Source organism: Porites lutea, chromosome 11 (genome assembly GCF_958299795.1).
Source record: "Porites lutea chromosome 11, jaPorLute2.1, whole genome shotgun sequence".
In the NCBI taxonomy this organism is placed as follows: Eukaryota; Metazoa; Cnidaria; class Anthozoa; order Scleractinia; family Poritidae; genus Porites; species Porites lutea.
Window position 1 is genome coordinate 12,130,268 of NC_133211.1, and position 22,558 is coordinate 12,152,825.

The 22,558-nt window shown below is 38.7% G+C and overlaps 2 protein-coding genes across 3 annotated transcripts; both read left to right on the forward strand.

The window, feature by feature from the left end:
- The first annotated feature begins 1,195 nt into the window (after nt 1–1,195).
- LOC140952349 (ras-related protein Rab-24-like) lies at nt 1,196–11,181 on the forward strand. Of its 2 annotated transcripts, XM_073401768.1 has the most exons (8): nt 1,199–1,461; nt 4,701–4,769; nt 4,872–4,950; nt 7,410–7,477; nt 8,193–8,292; nt 8,450–8,500; nt 8,637–8,696; nt 9,049–11,181. In XM_073401768.1, the coding sequence occupies exons 1-8, from the start codon at nt 1,351–1,353 to the stop codon at nt 9,102–9,104; spliced, it is 594 nt and encodes a 197-aa protein (XP_073257869.1). In that variant the 5' UTR covers nt 1,199–1,350; the 3' UTR covers nt 9,105–11,181. The 2 variants fall into 2 exon arrangements, with proteins under 2 accessions (XP_073257870.1, XP_073257869.1); XM_073401769.1 differs by lacking the exon at nt 8,637–8,696 and having other exon boundaries at nt 1,196–1,461.
- Nucleotides 11,182–11,904: 723 nt separating this feature from the next.
- Nucleotides 11,905–22,346, forward strand: LOC140951584 (uncharacterized). Its single transcript, XM_073400867.1, has 8 exons — nt 11,905–12,125; nt 13,098–13,773; nt 14,193–16,350; nt 17,041–17,485; nt 18,228–19,345; nt 19,640–19,678; nt 20,098–20,172; nt 20,498–22,346. The coding sequence occupies exons 2-8, from the start codon at nt 13,107–13,109 to the stop codon at nt 20,580–20,582; spliced, it is 4,587 nt and encodes a 1,528-aa protein (XP_073256968.1). The 5' UTR covers nt 11,905–12,125; nt 13,098–13,106; the 3' UTR covers nt 20,583–22,346.
- The last annotated feature ends 212 nt before the right edge of the window (nt 22,347–22,558 follow it).

Here is a 22,558-nt window from a genome sequence, read left to right on the forward strand (position 1 = left end):
TGCACGGTAAATGTGGTTAATGGTATGCAAATATAATCGAATTGTGAGCCCCGTGGAGTCTCCCAAGTAAGAATGACGGGGACGCTTGTCGTCTCGCTTAGGGATAGAAATTGCAAATTTTGATCTCATCTGGGGTGTTCAGGACGGAAAGCAATATTTTTACCCATAAAGGCGTCATTTTAGGTTGTGCGTGAAGAAATTCCTAACTGTAAATAGCAAATGCCGTCGTACTGTGTTTGAGTAAGGTGTCCTTTAATGTAGAGATAATTATGCATATGTCCGAGACACGCCCAGATTTGTTCCGAGTGGGGGGAGGGGGGGGGGGGGTACTTCCTCATAAGAGACTAATGGGGATGTTCCGCTGGATGGGGTCGCATTTTCGCGACTGGATTGACTATAATGGGGTCGCACGTGATCTGATTTTTGGGGTAAGACAGTTCTTCGTATTTACGTTTAGCAAAGGTAGCAGAACGTTTGTACTGTAGGTGAGAAGTAGTGTTTTTCATTCAGTTTAAAAGATGGGTCAATTCATTTTAGGATTACCTATTTAAAGGACGGATAAGGTAGATACATAAATAGAAAGAAAGTGACTAAGTTCGAAGATGGGGTCTATAATTGGCCACAGAATAGAATGTAATGGGGTAGGGGCCCTGAGAGGCCAGCGGCACATACCCAACCCGGGGTTGGGTATGTCCCCTTTAGGGTTTCTTATTTTCTGAAGAGCGATCAAGAGTATACCTGCTGTTTTTAATTTAGAGTTCCCCCTTGGGGTTGAGAGTTTACGTTTCTTCCAAACTATAAATTCACACGGACGACTCAATATAGCCTCCAACGCAGGCGTTTTTAGGGAAGCTCCCCCCAAAACGCCTGCGTTGGAGGCTAGACTCAATACGGTTGAGCCGTCATTAAAAACTGATCAGTGAACTCGATTTGGCGCCAAAAATCACCGAGGTCTGCAAACGGCTCGCGGGTGGGGTGGGGTCGTTGTCGCAAAACGTCTGTCCTGCTAACCCGCTATGCCGCAAGTGAAAGACAGTGGTCTAAAAGCTCTTACATGACTGCCCTGGAAAAGGAAGTTACTAAAGGTTGACCCCCAAGGCTATGGAGGCTCTATGGAGGCGGAAATTTCCGTCGGTGAGAAGTCCCTCGTTGTCGACCAAAACCAGTCCCGAGACTCCCTAGGGTACAGTGACGTATTATGTACCTTACATGACGGCTCACACTAATCAAATATGGCGGGCAGGCGGAAAGGAAGCTGTTTTCAACTCTGACAGCCTTTTAACTCCTTTCTCGGAGCTGATCTCTACTCGCTGACTGTAGTTCTCATTCATCGTATACATTCTTTATGAAATGCAAGAGAAAACTTACCTTAAAGTTGTCCTTCTAGGAAAAGTCAACAGTGGAAAGACTTGCCTTGTTACTCGATACATAACGCGATCTTTCAGTGAGGAAACTCCCAGCGTGAGTACAGTTAAGCTTACTTTATCACTTTGAGCTCAGAGTGTAGTTCGCCTCAGAAATAAAAGAGAACAAACGTTTAAATTCAATCGCACTTAACAGACTCAAAAGTTAAGCTTGCAAGATGCAATCTGGGATTAGGTATCACGCCATTTTTTAGATTTTTCATGTAAAAATTATTAAGCTTAACATTACAGCAACCCTGTGTAAAGTATAGAACAGAAAAACACTGCAAATTGTTTTTGGTAAAATGTTTCTTCTAATTGTGCATGGTAAGGCGAATGTGTTCTCAAATTTGTAGTATTGTATATCTGCGAAATCTATGTTTTTCCTTTAATGGATTTTATCATCAAGAAAGTATTAAAATTTATAGATAGTGTAGACTCAAATTGCGATGCATGACCACCTGTACAGTTGGAATAACATTTTAACTTTCAAATTAATTGATTGAAACTGAAAATGGAAGAATGTAATTATTACACTCTGTCTTTTACATTCTACATAACCTTATCTTGTTTTTATAATTCGGTGTAATGTGAAAGAGAACAGGCTTTCAGAATATATTAACCAGATCGAAGACCTCACAAACTATGTTGAATAGAAATTGGAGACTTTCCAATGTGAATCGAAAAGAAAAAAAATTGCTAATGTACATAAAAATACATAAATTACTGCAGTATTGATGAGGTAAGGTAACAATAGTTCTATTTTGTTAAAAGTCCAATATGATGTGATAATATTTTGAAATTTGTTGTCATTTTGGACCTGTTTAATTTGGCTTAATGCACTACTTTACAATCCCAGTTTCACCACGTGCTTTAGGGCCTGAGGTGAAGAAATGTTGCCCACTATATGAGACATTGCTTTTGATACATGTATATTTATCCAATGGTGCGGTTTTGTACTAATAATATTATTACAGTTGAACATCTCCACATTGGCCCCCTTGGGGAGAAAGAAAAGTGGCCATTGCAGAGAGGTGGCCCTTACGGGGAGGTTAGGGTGTACTATGGCACATGTTGATTTTTTGGGAAGGTGACTTTCTCTCGCACACTTGTATACGCCTGATAAAAATCACCAAAATTAGCTACTACTACACATAGTCTAGAAACAAATGAGCAAAATAAAAATATTCTTAACTGACTTTAAGCCTAAGGTACGTTCTAAGAATGTTATAAAAAGGTTCTTATAAAAAAATACTGTATTTGCATTAATATATCTTAAATGATTTGAAAGACTTGTGCCTTGAATAATCATCGACACGCTATACAGAGAAAAAATTCCATGACTATTCTTGACTTTTTTGTCGGCCGCTGACAATTGGGGACACGCTTTATATTTTAGTGGCCATTTCCCTTGTATAGAGGTGGCCATTGGAAAGAGGTTTAAACTAGAATCAATGTATGGACTGCCCGCCAGGACAAGAAAAAGTGACCATTGTTATAGAGAGGTGGCCATTAGTGGAGATTTTACTATGTGCATTGTACTCACTATCTGTCTTTTCTTTGGCTAAGAGCCTTAGTACAAATCAACACAACTTACAGATTACTTAGTCAGTTATCTACCAGCAAATTACTGACTAATCTGTAGGTTGCATGCTCAATGAAACACTGTGAATTCTGAAAGCCCCACAAAATATAAGAAATAATAAACATTCCTGCCCTAAAATAGTGTACTCTCACCGGCAGTACACAATATCACACAAATATCATGTAAATAAAGTGCAAATTAAACATGTAAGTTGGCCAAAAAGGTAACATTCTGGAAAGCCGGCATGCCAACAAAATATATCAATTTGTCAAAATTGTCTCCTGTATTCACTACTGTGTATGACAGTTTTGCAAATTAAATGCCAAGACCCCTTAATTTCATTATGCTCTGAAAATAACTTGGTGCCTAGCAAATTTTCCACATTTGGAGTTTGTTTACTCTTATAATTAAGCAAACCTTTTCAACAAAATGTTCTTCATGGTTCACAATCCTTTTTAAGTGCTTTGTGAAATGCAAAAAGTGCATCACAAAATTTTGCTTTTAGGAGGTGTCAGCAGTGGGAAAACATGTCTTGTTATCCGATATATTTGGGGCTTTTTTACAGAAGAGATTCCCAGTGTGAGTACTGATCCTCATTCCATGCATATTTTTAGGGCTAGTTTTCCCCAGTTTAAAAAATGAGGTGAAGATGTACATCATTGTGAACTATTTTTCCAGCAAATGATAAGGCAACATTTTAGATGAAATTCACAGTAAATTTTTTTGAAAATAAATATTCATTGACATAATATTTTCAAACCAGTCTTTCATGGTAAATCATAATTTCAGGTTAAGGTATTTTAAATTTTATCATAGTTAATTCATAATCTTAGCATGATTAATAATTCAAGTTTTAAACATTAGTTTTGTATTATAGTTTCTGCCTTAATTTTACCCGTGACTGTCAGATATCTGTAAACAAACTGTATCATGGCTAAGCATGTTCACCATGTAAAATAAAGTGTCCATGTCTATTGTAATGATTTTCATTGTTGACAGGTTTTGAAATAATTATCAGTGCGTTTCTGAACATATAAACTGGTATTTTTGTGTCTCAGGTAACCTGTATGTTGTACAGGTGAATGTGCATATTGCACATCTAATAGATATGAGTTAGAAGTAAAGAATTAATATGAATTATGAATTGCATTAAGTGTAATTTAAATATTTCAGTCATGGGTATGTGACTACTGCATGCATTTATACCTAACACAGAAATTTTATATTATCAGTGTTCTTACCAGGATTTTGTACACTGGGGTCCACAAGACCCATAGAGAAGCTAAAAGGGAGAAAAGCGGGTCACAATTTTTAGATAAAGTTAACTCAACGTTTTCACAGGTCTGAATTAGAGTAAATACAGCAGTACCTCATACTTTCTTAGATAATGATGTGTGTTTTCTAAAGAGGCCATAACCAATAAATACTATCATATTTTGGCTTATATTATAAGAAAACTTTTATTTCAGATCTTTACTTTATATTGTTGACAAACGTTTAAAGAATTCAATTCTTAACTTTTTGCCACCAAGTTTGTTTTAGGTATTCACAAATGCTTGGATGCAAGGAAACAAAACTGACATTACATGTATTCTGTTAAACAAAAATAGAAACACTCATGTTTGGTTTATCTTTTCTTGGCATGTTGAAGTTAATGTAACATTAAAAATTTTTCACCTGTTGTTTATTTATTATTATTTTTTTTTTTGCAGACAATTGGAGCAGCTTTTTGTAGGAAAGATCTTTACATTCAAGGGAGAAACTTATCCCTTGCAATATGGGTAGGTTTTTTTTTTTTTATTGCTGTGGCAGTTTGATTTTGTACTCTTAGCCAGGCAAATTTAAATACAATTATCCTCTGTTTTGTTATATTGTCATTTTAGGACACAGCTGGGGCAGAAAGATATCAAGCCATGAGTGCAATGTATTATCGCAGTGCAAGGGCTGCAATCATCTGCTTTGGTTTGTAAAGCCTTCTGGATCATTAAGTTATACAAATTTTTATTGTAATACTTATACAAAGTAAAATAAAGACCTATCCTGTAAACTAAAACACAAAAAAGGGCTTGGGTCAAAATTGGCCACCCAGGCCTTGGCCTTGATACTTTGTGTGTACTTACTAGAATAAAATGCAGGAAAGGTCTACTTGAACTTTTCCGTCAGTTACCTTTAGTCAAGGGTTATAAAATATTGAGTCCACTACCTCTTACCAATGTGGCCCAGGCTCAAACACTGTATGTGGGATGAGATTTTTCTCCTAGTCTGCAAATGCAGACATATTTTGTGTTGTCGCTTCTCTCCAGGCAAAAAAGTGAGAAGCGACTACTGGAAATATGTTTGCTTTTGCAGACTATTTTTCTCCAGGCACCTGGTTTTTCCTTCTTCTCAAAAACTACCATGTTTTCCAAATTCCAGTTTGATCAGGGATGTGGTAGACAAAGAACCACTAAGTGGATGTACACTGTACATGTACTACTTTTATCGATGTTTGTTTTATTATTTTTAAATCAATCAATCATTCTTACATTATGATTTTGCCATGTAAACACAGGATATCATTATATTTACCATAATTGTGGTAATTTCTTAGTTGAGTAACTACTTACCAATATTTACAGTGAAGGATAGGTTAACTTATTGTTGAAGATGAAATATCTTTAATAATTATAAACTGTTATTCAACTATTGGTACCTCTGACAATAAAATATGAACCGTATTAAGAATATCTATAAAGGAACTTAAAATTAAGTGTAAAAGGTTTCATTATCCATCAGAATTGTGGGGTTATGCAAGGGTTAATTTGTTAATTCCGTTGAAGATGTTTCTGCTTCGGCTGGGGAACCTCATACCTTCTGGTGTGATAGTTGTCATCCAGATTATCACCTTGTCAAATTTTGTGTAAATGTTACGGGTCAAAATTATAGTTAGGTTGAAATTTTTTAACTTAAGTTGATAATTTCCAATTTCCTTTGTCTTCTAGCCCTAATTCATGAATAATTAGGGCTGGGAGACAAAGGGAATTGGAAATTACCCTTGGTTGAAAAAAATTTTACCTGAATTTAATTTTGTTTCTTAAATGAGTATTACTTGAACATTTATACACAAAAATGGTTTTTTGAAATGTTTTGAATGATCATAAATACTATATGCCGTTTAAGATCAGTGACAGTCATTCTCAGAGACCCAGGGGCAGTCAGTCGGGTCGGGAGAAAAGGCGAGACGAAAGTTTTCAAGTACGAGCAAAAGAGCCCCTGGGTACCGACTCTCACCAAACTATTTCCAAAAAATCAAGCAGATGCCGCCTCCTGATTGGGCACAAAAAATGCTTTGTATTCTTGTGCCCAATGGGCGAACAGTTTCTCCTGAGTTCTTTTCGTGAGTTCGTACACGACGGCTATTGTCTCGCCACACTTGCCCGGTTCGTTGATCAAGCTTGTGCGTGCAAGAAAAACTTTTATTTTCTACTTTCCTAACCAGAAACAAAGGAAGGTTAGGGATGCTATCAGCAGGAGCAATTTAATTTTCCCTGAGAATATTCTGTTTTTGACGGATCACAATGTATTGTAAATAATAGGAACTTTAAGATGCGGCGGTGACGAGAAAGTCAAATTAGCCATAGCTTCACAAGGCAAAACACCAACTTTGCACGTGCATCATGCTTTTTTGTACTTTTCTTTGCCGTCAACTGCACGACTACCCGTGAAAATGCCTAATTTCACGTTTTGTGAAGGACGTAAACAAGCAATGACAAAATTCATTCTCGTCATGAACTTGGATGGTTGAATTCAGCGCCAGAAGAGTCAGCGCTTGCATTTGACAAAGTAAGCCAGTTGGAATAATCACGATAGAGACTGAAAAAATGTGAATTCACTTTTCCATGCGACGTTTTCGTGGCTGTCAGCCGTCGTGGTATCTTTAAAAACTCCCTAGTATTTACGCAAGACGCGTGACCGATGCAAGTGTGAATACCTGTTGTAAGCTCAAGCTTGTATTTTTGGAAAAGCGTCTTTAGTTTTCGGGCAGACAATATTTTGAAATCAGATGGGGATTTTATATCAAACTGAAAGTTTCCTGACTGCGTGCATTTCTTTGGTGCATGAGCCAGACAAGCCGTGATCGAGACAATAGCCGTCGTGTACGAACTCACGAAAAGAACTCAGAAGGAACTGTTCGCCGATTGGGCACAATAATACAAAGCATTTTTTGTACCCAATCAGGAACCAGCATCTGCTTGAATTTTTGGAAATAGTTCGGTGAGAGTCGGTACCCAGGGGCTCTTTCGCCCGTACTTGAAAACTTTCGTCCTGCCTTTTCTCCCGACCCGACTGACTGCCCCTGGGTCTCCGAGGATGAGTGACAGTATGAGTAATAATGATAATTGTATTTTAATTTGTTTATATAAATGCTTTCATCTTCACAGATCTAACAGACAGTAGCAGTTTTGATAAAGCAAAGTATTGGGTTGGTCAACTAAAATCTGCTGAGCCCGTAAGTTCCAAGTTGAAAAAACTAGACTCTATCTTCAAGACCTTTTTACTCTTGACTTGGTATTACTAGTAATAGTTGACACTACAGCTGTGTAGCTCTTTGAAATATATGTTATGTTTCAATTTTATCCTTGGTTCAAATTTCATTTTCTTTTGTTTCAAACGCATTATCATATTATTACTATACATTGCCATACCTGAAAACAAAAGAGCACAAAATTTGTACCAAGGATAAAATTGAACCACAACATATACCAGTTCACATTGAAGATTTTCACACATAACTGTAACATGCAATATGTGAGATAAGGCAGGAAACGCAAGGTCAATTCATGCAGCTTTGCTCAAAACACCCTTGGTGTTTCTTGAATTTTTTCAAAATACTTTGCTTTAAAACAACTTTATGGTGAGCTAGTGTGCAAAAAGTACTTCTAGGCACTTTACCTACACTGTGAAAATGTAGCCTCTGCTTGCAGGATATAGTAATCATCCATTGTTCTGTTGATAAGCTACAAATGCTTGATTTGTTTTTATTGTTCGCTTTGGAAAACTTGCTTGTTTGTGGATTGAGCCCCAAAGTGATTTGTGTCTGACAAATTTAAATGGTTTCCAATCAAAGATTTGTAAATATCATCTGTAGTGAATTTTCACTTATTACATGTAAAGACCCTTTTAAACTGTTTAATTTTCTTTATTGCTGTCACTGTTACTGTTAGGATTGCAAGATTTATCTTTGTGGAACTAAACTAGATTTGATAGAAGAAGCCAGACAACCAAGAGAAGTTCAAAGCAAATCTATCACAAATTATGGCAGAGGTTAGTTAAAACATTAAATGTGGGGTACTAACTTCAATTATGGAAATTCTGACTACTGTCACTGTTTCCACACTTTATTCTGCCTTGTCTTGTTATACTGACTTAAAGTTATTTGTGTATCAGTTAATTTACACTTGTTCATTTTTTGTGCCTGTAGAAATTGGTGGAGATGTATTTGAAACATCCAGCAAAAGAGGCTACAATGTTGGTAAGTTGTTGGTACATAATTTGTGGCGTTAAAATAAATTTCTAAAACTAAAACATTGTAAAAATCCAAGTGAAAGACATATTTTTTTAACAAACATATTTCTCATCACTATCCTGTTATTTTTCGTTTTTATCAGACAAAGTTTTTGAGAAAATAGCAGAAGATTTTATGAAAAATAATAAAATGCAAGCATCAGGTATGTGACTTATCACAATCAAAAGCAACTAAATTAGATACTTATTACCAGTAACTATAGTCCTAGCAGATACACTCTCGTCCAACACTTACCATAGATTATAGGTTTTAAGCCCTACAAAGTAGGTTGAAATATTTCAAAACAGGCTTATTACAAATAAAATTAATGTTTTAATATTTTCTCACCACATAAAACAAAAATTAAAACTCAGATTTGACTGTAAGCAGTATACTACAAAACAAAATATATATTAGATACTTATACCGGTAGCTGCACTACATGTGATGTCACTTTTGTGTTTCATAGTTGATACTCTAGAACTTTTAAACTTCTCTTTTCATCTTGTTTATAGGACCAAAAGGAGATTTGCAGCTAGAGAGATCAACAGCTAAGAAGTCTTGCTGCTAACAAAGCCAGGATGAAATGCTGGACTGCAAAAGGCAAAGGGGGTCCCTGTGGCATGATCTGGTGAAACAGGAAACCCAGATCAAACCACTGTCGTGTAACATGATAAGTTGTGAAAAGAGACTTAAAATACTTATATATAAATATCTTAGATTATCTTTGAATTATGTTTTTAAAATTTGAAAATTTACATCAAATTACCAGTACTACTGCAATACAATATAGTCTAATCCCGTTATTACGGACTTCAAGAGGGCCATATAAAGTATCCATTTTAAGCAAGTTGAATTTAGAGAAAATCTAAGGGCTTTCTTTCCCCAGGGACAAAGCAAACTGTCCATAATAATGGGATTGTATTGTTGGTTTTTACTTAAATGATTTTAGCTTTTTGGTAATTCAAGAGAACAGCCTTCTGTCATTGCACAAAATATCTCCACTTGTCTATTGGAATGTTTTTATTTATGTCGAAGGATAAACAGTTTCTTGCAGGAATATGCCAATTTTTTTAGTTTTCCACAGAATTTTATCGAAATCATAGCTGCTACATTATAGAAATGTGGCATCTCAAGATAGAAGAAGAGATGCCACAAAAACATCACTGATTAAGACATTCAATTCAAAAATTGTTGTATTTGTATTTTTATTATTTATGCGTTTAAATCCTAGTTACTGAGTTAAATGTTGAGTATGAGTTGCTCTTGGTCATGTCTGAAAGTTGGCAGGAAAATTTCCCACATTTTTTTTCAAATCTGGGAAAGGGAAGTTACACTTAAGTCCAAAAATAGCACAGTTCTTTTTACGTATAGATTTTCCGTAGTGTATTATGAAAACTATCTAGCCTTCTTAGAGGTATGTCTAAAACTGGAGGAAAAATTTTAATTTCAGTTCTTTGACTTTTATTGAATTAGCCTGCATAGCATGGCGGTTTTGGTTGGTCGCACTAAATAATAAAGGTGGGCGAGGGTAGAGAAAGTGCAACCGCTCGTTCACGTGCACTTTGCGCATGTTTTTGCAGCTTTGCCGCTCAGTCGCGCTCCCAATGAGACCGCCATGCTACACAGGCAAGTAAATAAAATTCATAGGACTTAAATTTTATCTAGGACAAGTAGGACTGATTGGGGGTAAAATAGGTTTTTGTTGTTGTTGTTTCTCTACTTCTTAAAGGTCAAGTCAGGCCTCTAGGAACTTGTGAATGAAGTATGGAGAATTCCGTTCTAAGTTAGTTTTTCTCGTAATGTATTAAAGTGTCAGGTAAACTGCAAATGGTGCTATTTAATTAACAGGTGGGGTGCGTCCACCATCCAAAACAATTGGAGTCAACAGCAGCCCCCCCCCCCCCCCCTCTTCCTACTTCCTGGTTAATGTGAGGCAAATTGTAACTGTGGGTTAGAAGATTTCTATCCAACTTTTGTGTCCCAGTTTACAAAAAGTTTGTTTGTATTTTTTATATATATAAGGAATGTTATTATATAATATGATATCCATTCAAATTAGTGAGTCTCTATAACATATATAATATATCTATATATACTATATATAAATTATTGTATCCCATACTCAGCTGCTGCATACTTATTAATATGTTTGTTATGTGCTGTTTAGTTAAAGGTAGGCAGGGTTTAGATGCTAGGCAATCCTTAGACTCATGCAAAAATCTTTAATATTAGACTTTTTAGTTAACCTTCGATAACCTTGTCAAGAAATGCCAATGGCTTTTTTTGATGCAGTAGAATTTTTTCCTTTCAAATAAGAAGACAATCCAGATTTTTGTCTGTCTTTTTGCTTGTTTGTTTGTTTGTTTTTGTTTTAACACGGAGGCTAAGCCGTTAGTGTTGTCTGTTAATAATACTGAAACACTCCTTGAAACATGTTTTGTGCTCTTTATACATCACAATGGAAAAAAATTCAAGCCCAGCTTCGCATAATTTGTTTTATTTTTACTGATGGCTACTGTAAAAGTATACCCATTAAACAACCGTATAAAGTGTGATTATTAAACATTGATGAATTTTCGTTTATTTTTATTGATGGCTACTGTAGAAAAATATACCTTCTAAATAAACTACGTTCAAGATATAAATTGTGATTAATCATAGAGAATTTTATTTTTCTTATCGAAACAAAAACACCAGTTACAAAATCCCCAAGCTTGAGCGAACACCAAGCAATAAGTGGAGTGATGTGCGTGGCTGAACGACGCGTCCACGCCTCTTGGTGTTGTCAGGGTTGTGTGTTCGAGGCCGAATTTACAAAATCTCATGTAGCGAACACTATTTTCAGGAATAAGTGTGATATGGTAGTTTGCTCCCGCGGTCGACTCTAATGAAAGTGTGTTTGGCTTTGAAAAACGGTTTGCAAGTTGTCTGGTCTAGGCAGGAGTCCACGGGCGATTATTCCAAAGCGCAAACTTCGTCAAATGTGGGCAAACTCTCCTGAGTTGCCTTCCTAAGAACCATATCCATGCAAGTTCAGACAGCAGAGAAGAAAAATCGTCGTCACAGGCAAGGAAGGATTACGTGACGAGCAATAAAAGATTACCTAGGCTAGTGTATGTACGCCAGTGAGATGTATCAGCACCCACCATCAACCCCCTCCCCCGTCCCCCTCCAAAAAAAATTCACCCGTGCTATTACGCTGGCCGAGTTTCAAATGCGTGGTACACAGCACAAAACGAAGAAAGGAAGCTTACTATCGTACATGTATTCACCGTAATCAACCTGAAAAATTCTTTTAAAACATCTCAGCTTAAGACTTTAAAAACTCTCGAGCTGAGAGCGTTAATTGTGCCCGATGAAACTTTATACCTCCAGACGTCAAAGATATGCTATGCATTCGCCTCTCACGTGACGAAACAGACAACTTCGGTTTCACTCGAGTTTCAGCTTTCACATATCGCGTTCTTGAAAGAGTCTGACCTGATCAGTTTGAGCTTATATTTGAGCCTTGACGAGGCCTTATAACACAACACAAACTGGGAATAAACTAACAAAAAGCCGTGAAGTTGTAGTGTAGTCATTTAAAAAGGTAAGCTCAAAGTTTTCAATTTGTCTTTTGAAAGATGTCCACTGTCGCTTCAGTCTTGCGAGTCGCTGTTGCTGATTCTCATTGTCGTCTTTAGCCGTTTAGTTTAGTTAACCTTGAGTTTGATTTCCAGACCACTTCGTTGGTGTGTTCAAAAGATCATGCTTCTAAACAGCTTACTATGCACGACATATACTTTTATCATCGATAAAAATTGTGATCATCATCATATTTGATCATGATGATGTAAAAGAATGGTGGATTATCTCGGTTTGCCCCATAAATAAACCGAAACTTCCGCTCTAGACATTGCAAAGACTGTAAGTATTGGCTATTAGTATGTGAATGTTTAATGAATGTAAAGTTTGTCCGTGATTTCTCATTTTGTCCGGGTTTCAAACCTCTCAACGAGGGCTCCTAAATATTAAACCGTGTGATGTGTGCTTGTTGTCACGCGGCCATTCACCCAGATATGGGTAAGGAATTCCGCTTGAAAGGGTCAGGAATGCTCATCAAAAAGTTTGAGTTGAAATCCTAAGGTGACCAATCTGGACATGGGTAACACTTTAATTTATTTGACCCTAAAGGACAGGATAGTCAGTAGTTTACATTTCTTTGCACATGAGCCTGAAAAGTACCTGTATGGGTAAAAATATTGACTTTCTATCCTGAAGACCCCAAGGAAGATTGAAATCCCAAATTTTCACCCCTAAGTTAGATGAGGGCTTCTCTATTCATTTCATATGGGGTACTAACCCCTCCTCCTTCCCTCTTGGATTCAAATGTAAGGAGTTGGTGGGCATTGATTTGAAACCAAGAAGGCTTCCATTACAGTAAGTCCTCAATCTCAGTGATCTAAACAGAAAAAAATGGGGGATTTTTAACTGTCAAGCTTATTTGCATTTCCTTTTAAAATATGACACCTTCTAAACTTTTTTCAATATATTCACTCTCACCGTGTTGTTTATGTTTCAGCATGTGTCTATGGAGTCATTCTTAAATTCAGATACTGAAGGGAATTTACAGTTGAATGTGCCTTATGATGAAACTTTAAACAGTTTGGTCAACTACAATTCAGAACTTATCTATGGTCCTACTTCTTCACATGCACACCCAAGTCAAAGAACTGCTCCATTGGACATCAGGCACAAGCTCCCAACTAAACTGTCTAAAAACCCAAGTACTTATGAAAAAGAGATTCGTCAATTGGTGATTGACTTATACTCAGACAAGAAAGTGTCCAATCAGGATCTTGACCAATCAACAAACATGACATCTTCAGCTAGTTATTTTAAGGTACAAGAAAAAGGACATTCTGTGGTACAAGAGTCTGGGGATCCTGTGCTGCAAGAGCAAGAGGCTAGAGATCATTTGTTGGAAACAACTGCCCATCCTGTGGTGCAATTGCATGAAACTCCTATATCACAAGGGCCACCATCTGAAGGTGCATCATTCTGGGGTACTCAGAGAGTGAGTGCCCCTCAGCCCCTTGATATCAGAAGTGTGACAGAGCCTTCCCAGAACCTCTCAGAATCTGGCTCAGAAGGGTATTTTTCCCAAGAAAATAGTATTGCATCAGCAGAAGAGGGTACAATACAGAGTTTACAAGAGCTACAAAGTTATTTGGCAAAATATCAGACCAGCAAGCAAGGTACATCCTACAATGCTATTGTCTCTTTACTTGCCCCTGCCTCTCCCCACCCCTCCTTTCTATTTGAAACTGACTATCCCCCCCCTTCCTGTCACATCCATCCTGTATTATAAAATTCTCATTCATATCTCCATGTTTCATAATCTCTCGGTTTATTACTTGATTAATTTCCCCTGATAAATGTTACAAGGTATTTGTTAATAGGACAACATTATTTGATTCTCCAAGTTTCAAAATGGTGTCCTGTAGTATGAAAATTTCTTTGTTCTGGAACGATTCCTTTTGTCAAGTATTTGCCAGACTGAAGATTTACAATCTCTGTTTATATATTTAGTAAAAGATTGGCTCTATTTACTCCTGACAATCCTCTTTGGTTAATTTAGTGTTAAATATCACAAACTCTTTTCCTCACATCGTAGAATTGTCCTCCAGAAATGTCAGCTTCTCCTCAGACATGACGACTCCATTATTTGATGACTCTGGGATACATCTTGAGTTTACGCTGCCTTTTGACGCAGACATACCTGAGGAAGGGGCTTTGCATAACAATAGTGATGGACAGAGAGAGACAGAGGCCTGTCCACGACCTTCTTTCTTTTTCACAAAAGATGAAGAAAGTGAACCAGATATTTCACTGCTAGAAATGTTTCAAGGCTCTCAGAGACAAGGAGACGGAGAGAATGGTGTGAACAAAAATGTGGCGGCAAGGGAAGGTCAAGCAAACGATCTTGTTCCTTCCAAGGAGGACATCCCAAGAAAGCGGATATCTTGTTCTAGTCATGTTCAGAATTTCCCTGCTTTACAGAGCCCTGATAATGAATGCGAAAATAAGCCTCCCTGGTATGGTCTTGAGAAGAAGTCGGAACTTGCAGTCACAGAGATGGGAACAAGGGTACAGATTCCAGACACGGCTCCATTTGTTGTTCCAAGTTCTGGAGATAATAGAAGTGTCTTTTCGTTGGAAAACGTGCAACTTCCAAAGTCTCCAAATGATCGTGAAAGCGGGGCGGATCTTGAAGCCACAGACGGTATGTTAGAAATGCAGAAACCATTTTTGAGGGAAAGCTGTCATGATTTTGAACTTCAGCGCGCGGGTTTGGAAGGAAAATTGGAATCTCTACAAGAGGAATTTGCTAACGTTTTAGAAGAGAGGAAGAGGCTTCAGTTAAGACTCCAGGCACTGGAGGCCCGACTTAAAGAGGAGGTGCAGAAAACTCGAGAAACCAAACCAACGGCGGTAACGCTAGTTGACGAACTGCGAAAAAATAAGGCTGAACTGGAAAACCAGCTGATGAAATTACAGAGCGCTTACGAAGAAAAAAGCGATGGGCTTACTGTGGCACTTGAGCGCTTGAAGACAGCTGGTGGAACTATTCAGAGTCTGAAGCAAAAGGTGTTGGTATTAGAGGAAGAAATATGTCAACGAGAAAAAACAGTGACTGCGCTTCAAGCTGAGATGGATAGTCTTAGAAAATTGCTTGAGCAAGCTAAAGACCAGAACGAACAATTCAACAATGAGAATAAAGCTCTGAATGCAGAAATAGCGAGTCTGGTAGAGGGTAAAGAGTGGCTACAGAAGCAGCTTTCTGTCGCTGGAGAAGCGAGGACAAAGATGCAGCTTGAAGCTAGCGAACTTGAGTCCACAATGGCAGCGAAAAATCAGCTGATTGAGCAACTGAGATGTGACAGTGCACGTTCGGCTCAGCAACTTTCAGAACTACAACAAAGCTCCCTCGCAGAGAAGTCGAATATTTTAAAGCACATGGAGCAGGTTGAAGATAGTGTCAACCAGCAAAATCTGGCTTTCAAAGAGATGGAAATTGATAAGCAAAGGATGGAAAGAACTTTAAGAGAGAGAGTCGAGTCACTTACAAGTGAAAACAAGAGGCTTCTTAAGCTTATTACTTCAGCTGGGGAAATTGAGAAAGAACTTGATGCGGCCAAAAAAGATGTGGTTTTGAAAGAGGCTTTGCTGGACGCTATTACGAAAGAAAAAGACGAAATCAGAGAGCAACTGAAACTAGCTCGTGATTCCACAGAGGAGTTTAAAAGGAATATTAACGAGTTGGAGTCAAAGTTCAACGAAATTAAACAAGAGCTCAAGACAGCGCAAAAAGACATAAGCGAAAAGGAGAAGTATATTGAGAAACTGAACGAAGAAAAGCGAATTTTGAAAGAGAATCTAGAAGTTGCAAACCAGGAACGTGCAGCGTGTGATAATGCCATTCAAACACTGAGGCTTGATCTTGAGAAAGTTGATCGTCGATTTAAGCTTATGAAGAGGGAACTGACCGCAAAGAAATGTCAACTTGAAGAGACAACTCGACAGAAGGATAGTTTTATGGGCGAACTGCGCGCTTTAAGAGAGGGTTTGGAGAATCAAGTTAGCTTAAACGGTGCCATAAAAGAACAGTTAGCACAGAAGGAGAAACTCATTGAAGAATTCCAAGAAATGAAAGTCGCTCTGGAAAAGGAGATTGGTAGTTTGAATCGGCAGATAGAGTCTGCACAAGACGAGCTCACAAGAATGGACCACGAGAGAAATGAGATCCAGGAAAAACTTCAGTCTGCAGTGAGGTAACCAAGTTATAAATAATGGTTTTCATAAAAAAAAAAAAAAACATGAAAACTATGAAAGAAAACACCTTTCAAGGTGGCTCGATGGGGTTTTTCAGGGTCAATACTTACCTCATTTATCTCGTTTTCGCACGTCCATACGAAAATGCTAAAACGAAACACGTCCACTGGCGAAAAATGTACTGTAAGCGCACACGTCTTATGAAATTTCACGTGATCGGTAATGAAACACAATAGCATTCCTGACAGAGAATGCGTAATGCCAGAAGAACATGATGTATTTTACTCGAAAACCTCCATTTCCGCCCCTCCCCTTGTAAGCAATTAGCCGGCGTTTTCAAAACTCACACTCTAAACACCATCAGGTTCGAAAACCTACATTTTTTGGTGCCCAAAAACGCCGTTTACAAGAGGACAGAAGGCTAAAACGGAGAAAAAAATGCCCGTTTTCAAAAATATCCGGATACCTGTAAACTGGGCCTTTTAATGTCTGCGCGTAAGCTCTTCGAGAAGCGAAGGTTCACGCGCAATCGGGAGAGACTGATGTGGGCGGTATTCTTTTCCTCTCGCTATTCTCAGGTAGGGATTTTCAGTGCTGGCAGACTATTTACCCACTGCGAACGTGATATAGCTGGACTAGATGTTCATTTAGACCACCTTGAAAGGAAGAATATTATGTTCTGTTTATAGGGATATTGTCAAGAAAGAGGAGAAGTTTCAACAGTCCCTAATGGAACGAGCAAGGCTGGAAGGCGAACTCGAGACAACAAAAAATTCAAACAAGGAAGAAAATGAAGCGTTAAAAAGTCAAAACGCAACGATTAGAGAAGAAAGTAAGAAGGAAAAGATGCTGCTACAGGCAGAAGTTACGAAGGAACGGGATAAAGTTATTAACTTGGAACAAGAACTTAAATTTCTAACCGATGAAATCAAGAGAAAGGAAATGCTGTATAATCAGGAACTACAGACTACGGAGGCGAGTTTGGAGGAAATGAAAAGTAGAAAGGAGATCGCGGAACAGGAATTGAAGAAACTTCATGAATTGACCGAGGAAAGAATAGAGGAATTGAAGAATAGCTACAAAAGCAAACTTGAAGGACTCAAACACGAACTTGATTCTGTGCACCATGAAAAGGTAAGGAAAAGCTTGTGATATCATCACATACCCATACCTCAGTCTCCATTATGTTGAAGTTGAGCCTTCTTATTTTGGCGAAAAGGTAACTGAGGGCCAGCTTGACTGGCCACCTTTGACAAGTGCTGTACTTTGATTGGAAATTAATTCTCACGCCATTTTTTCGACCAATCAGAAGTATAAGCAAAACCAATCATTTACTGTTCGCACCCGTTTTCCCGCGCTTTGTGTCTTCCAATTTTGATTGGTTCTTAATCCTGGTTTCCATATCATCGTAGGGCTTGTCTCAATCGCCTAGACGGTCTAAATGATTATACGGGAACTCACCTAAAGAGCTGCCTCGTCCCCAGTTGCTCGCGATCGCTTATTTTGGGGATATGTATAATTTAGGAGAGCGGGTCGAAGGGGATGATGGGTAGGGAAGAAGAAGCAAAACTTTCCCTTTTGTCCATTTGTTCCTTTTAATCACTCCCCGTTTGCTCTGCAATCGCTCCCATTATCCCCTCGCTCCGCGCTGGTCTTGCTTCCTGCTCAACGTTGGAAAAGCAGTTAGAGGAGGCAGCCTAAACAGAGGCTTAAGTTCTATCCGATCTACAGTCGTCTGGGTCATACAGCATCGTATTAGAATGACCTTCTTGAACGCCTGAAAACATTTTGACTCGATTCGGGTGACTTGTGGATGGTCATTAAATTGAAAAAGTATACCGGCCATTTTAATTTTCACTATTATTCTTTCTCAAAGGTTGAATTAGAGGAAGTTTATAAAGCATTGTGTACAAAGTCCTCTCACGAACTTGCGATGAAAGACCGAGAAATTTACCAAATGGAAAAAGAACTCTCATTATTGAAGGAAATGCTGAAACAAAGGAAAGCGGAGGCCGAGAAGATGCAGCTTTGCGCAATTGAACTCGAGCGAGAAAAAGGTCGCTTGGCTGGAGTGTTAGCAAGTCAGAAAGCCTTACGAGAACATGTGGTAAAGATGGAAAGTGAGATGGCAACAAAGGAATCAGCTCGCCTTGAGATGACGAGCGAAGTGGAACGACTGAAGAAAGAAGATGAAATACAGAAAAAGACGGCAGGTGAACGAATTGGAATGCTGGAAACAGCGTTGAGTAATCTAAGGGAAGAAAGCAAAAATTTACGGGATGAACTTAGAAGAGAAAGGAGAGAAAATGCTACATTAAGAGGTGAATTGGAAGAGAAAGTTAATGAACGACTGGAGTTAATCAAAAAGTTAGGCAGCGCTGAAAAACAAGTAAAGCAACTGCAAGAAAAGATGGAAAGGCAAATTGATGAAGTGAAAACGTATCGTACGCAACTAGATGTCATGAAAAGTGGCCTTACAGAACAACAGACTGAACGAGAGAATTTGCAAAGAAAATTGGAGGCTGTATTAGAACAAGAAATGGTGAAGGACAGTCAAATTCAAAGCTTGGAGTGGGAGGTTAGTCGACGAACAAACGAGGTGGAGTACCTAAAGGAACAGTTTCGAATGACGGAAGAACGACAGCAGTTAGAATTGGAAAACTTGAAAACTGCTCTTCAGGTTTCCAGAAGTGAAACAACGTCCTTGCGTTCCGACTTGTCAGAAGCAAGAAAAACCAAATGTGCTTACCAAACAAAAACGTTTGAATTGAAGGATTTACTTCTCACCTCCAGGCAAGTTACGGAGTCATTAAAACAAGAGTTATTTGTGAAGCGGCAGGAGTTGAATTCCTTGCTGGATGACGTGCTTGCTGCCAGGAATCTTCAGCAACTTCAGGAGGAAGTTACTAACAGAAGAGAAGCAATATCCGCCGAGTATAAAGAAACAACGGACGATACAGATGCTGCTGGACTAGACCATGCAAGTTGCTTAAGGTATGGGAAATAGATGCTTTGAGAACTGGGTGATAGGGCAAGGAAGATAGCCTGCAAAGCAGGCGTATTTTGCTGTGCGATCAATTCGACTGACCGAGAGTTGGGGCGAATCAAAAAATGATTCCAAGGGAGAGGTGGACGCGTCAAAATAGGGGAGGGGGAGAGGGCTGGGAGAAAAAGGTTTTTTCATTGTTCTCCCCGCCCCTCCTCCATGTACCTTTGGGTCGCGCTCATTTAACTTTGGATAGTGGGTGGGGACAGTCGATTGTGCTCACAAATCTTGTCTTTTTCCAGGCCTGTAGCCGGTCTTCAAGAGTGCATGTCTTCACTCAGGTGAGATAACGGAATTTCGTTACTAAGGATTATTTTTCTTCTGAATTGAACAAATACAGTCAAACCCGGTTAATACAGTCACTGAAGGGGTCACAGAAAGTGCCCGTATTATGATAAGTGGGTTGAATTTAGAGAAAATATAAGGGCTTTCCTTCCCCAAGGACAAAGCAAACTGTCCGTAATAATGATGTATCCGTGTTAGGCGGGTGTGCGTAAAGCGGGGTTTGACTGTAGAACGTGCATTACGATTGAGATTCGCATGTGGTGTGGACAGTATACAATATGTATGACCTACATGAATTGAGTTGCTGCGTTTAAATCTTCTTTTCTTTTCAATGCCATTATTTTCATAATTTTGTCTTTGACAAGCAAATCGGTTACTGCTCTGACCTTACCTTTAAATTGGTTGGATTTTCCAGGTCGCAAATCAGTAATCTACAGAAGCAAATGAATGATCACACTGACTCCGTGTTAACAGCTACGACATCCTGGAGGTAAAACACCCTGGGTATATTTAACATTGGGATAGCCTGCGTGACAGGCGTTGAATGGGCTGGGGTAGGGGATTGAGAGGAAGGTAAAACGGGAGGGGGTTGGGGAGAGAGGGTACCCAGGTCTCGTACCGAGACGTTTTGATCGCTCACGTTTGGTTGTTTCGTCCACGGAGTAAAACTTCACATGACATATCCTGATGCCAAAGATATATTCTGGCTGGGACTGGGGTCAAGGCTAGAACAAATCACGTGCTTCCTTTCAACCCCCTATTTTCTAATCTTTCTTTGCTGCTCTATTTACTGAAAACCTTTTTTTATATTTTAGATCTTTTAAAGAAAATTTTCACCAACTGCAAGCAAGTTGTAGTTCACAAAGCATTCAGCTGTTAACAGCCGAGAAAGATGACTAAATTGTCACCAGAATGTTGGATTTCCTTGCGTCTGTGTCGTCTCGACAGCCGTGACTGTCGTTATGTCAGATTCTTAAGACACATACGCCGCTAAACGCAACTTGCCAAGGAACATTTAGAAAATTCTTGTAATAACTGCATTCGCCACGAACACATCTCAAAAGTGTTTTTGCGATGGGTGTTCAAGCTGCTGTTGTGAAGTGCTTCACGACCACGCGCAGCTCACGCTGTTAACCTTGTTCGAACAGCACAGTTAGTAGCGTTCAGCTCTATATACACTCAAATTATAGTTTTTAATAGCCTTCTAACAGGCTAACTTGTGCGAGTTCCTCATTGGATGGCGGTTCCGCCGCCAAAATAGTTTTCTCTGAATTGGCACAAGTGAGCCTGCGCAGGCTAAGTTTATAACAAATTTGGATTGTTTAACATCTTGATTTGTGGCTAAAACTCTTAAGCCCTATAAAAAATCCACCGAAGACGTTTTGCCGCATACTATGTTTTGTGGAGTTACGAAAATTCAAAATCGAAAATAAGATTTCCTGATATTTTCTGTTGGTTTTCACTGCTCTATCTTCCCCCAACCAATGTGTCTGTTATCTAGAAAATAGCTGATACAATTCAGCCGAAACGTCTTAAACTCTAAAAGTTGTATTCTGAGTTGTATAGGTTTTGGTTTTCTTTTAAGTTTTAGCGCCGTTTTTCTGGCATGACGTAGAGTGGCTACAGTACACTTATAAATAACACTTTAGCCTGCGTGGCAGGCGTTCGAAAGGGAAGGGGAAGGGAATTAGGGCGCGAGACCACGCGCTCTCGCGCGCCCAAATTCTCCCTTCCCCTTCCCCTTCCTCTTTTAACGCCTGCCACGCAGGCTAATAACACACCACTGCGGTCAAACGTCTAAATCGTTATTTTTGTTTTTTATTGCTGGGATTTCATTTACCAGTTAGAGAAAAATGGGCAAAGATGTATAAATCAGTTAGTCAACATAATTATCTTTCCATTTTTCTCAAAATTTTGAGCTTTTTTCGCTGAAAACCCTTCGCGCTAAAAGAGAATCATGTTTGAAAATGGCGCCGATAATAACGTCAGCATCGGTTTTCAATCACTCAGAACTTTTTTAGTAAACTTTTAAAAAGTTTAGTAAACAAACAGGATGTTGGTAATACCCTAAACTTTCGATGGTGAAAGTAGCAACCTTAACTTTGAAGTATTTCGCTTAACTTTTCCAAATTTCACTCGTTTGACCGCTGTGAATAATAACACTTGGAAAAGATTTACTGAATTGACCAACCTCAATGGTTTTCAAAATACTAATTATAAAAACTATTTTTGTCGTTGTATTAACAGCGTTACGGTAATACAATAAATAAGATAAATAGTTAAGATTTTGGAGTTCTGATATCAATTGTAATATTTATTTAGTTACTTTAATCTTTTCTTGCTAGCAAAGCGCTCTTTCCCAGGGAAAAGGAGGCCTCCACTTAGCAAGGACTCGAATTTTTGGTTTATCACTCTAATTTGGATTTGGATTTTTCATTGTTGCTTAGCGCGAGCAAAGTTTTGGCAGAGAAACTGCGAAGACGTGCAGATAATGGCGCTCGCTGCTCGCGGCAAATTAGCCGATCCAGCGACCAGCTCCAGTTACGACCACTTTTTCGAATTTCCGAGGTGGTCGCTTACGAGAGCTTCGACTGTATTTGGTTTGCTTTGCAAACTAAGGAAATAGGAGAAGTAAGTCATACAAAGCTCTATAAACGTTTTAACATGACGATTAGTGTGTTCTCTATGAAACAAGTACAAAATTTGCCTTCTGAGGCTACAATCTTAAACAGAACAAAAAGGAAAAAACACCTTCCCCTCTCTGATATCAACGATGAGGTGGCGCGAAGACCAAAACGTGCCACCTTCCCCTTACCCTTGATTTGGGGGCCGGCACATAATCAGCCAAAATCGCTTTGCCCCCAGAGGGTTGCAGC

Coding starts and splice junctions, on each gene's coding strand:
- LOC140952349 (XM_073401768.1), top strand. CDS start 1,351: ATGCAAGAGAAAACTTACCTTAAAGTTGTCCTTCTAGGAAAAGTCAAC. Junction 7,478..8,192: donor AACTAAAATCTGCTGAGCCC/GTAAGTTCCAAG, acceptor TGTTACTGTTAG/GATTGCAAGATTTATCTTTG. Junction 8,697..9,048: donor TAATAAAATGCAAGCATCAG/GTATGTGACTTA, acceptor TCTTGTTTATAG/GACCAAAAGGAGATTTGCAG.
- LOC140951584 (XM_073400867.1), top strand. CDS start 13,107: ATGGAGTCATTCTTAAATTCAGATACTGAAGGGAATTTACAGTTGAAT. Junction 19,346..19,639: donor GACCATGCAAGTTGCTTAAG/GTATGGGAAATA, acceptor GTCTTTTTCCAG/GCCTGTAGCCGGTCTTCAAG. Junction 19,679..20,097: donor GAGTGCATGTCTTCACTCAG/GTGAGATAACGG, acceptor TGGATTTTCCAG/GTCGCAAATCAGTAATCTAC.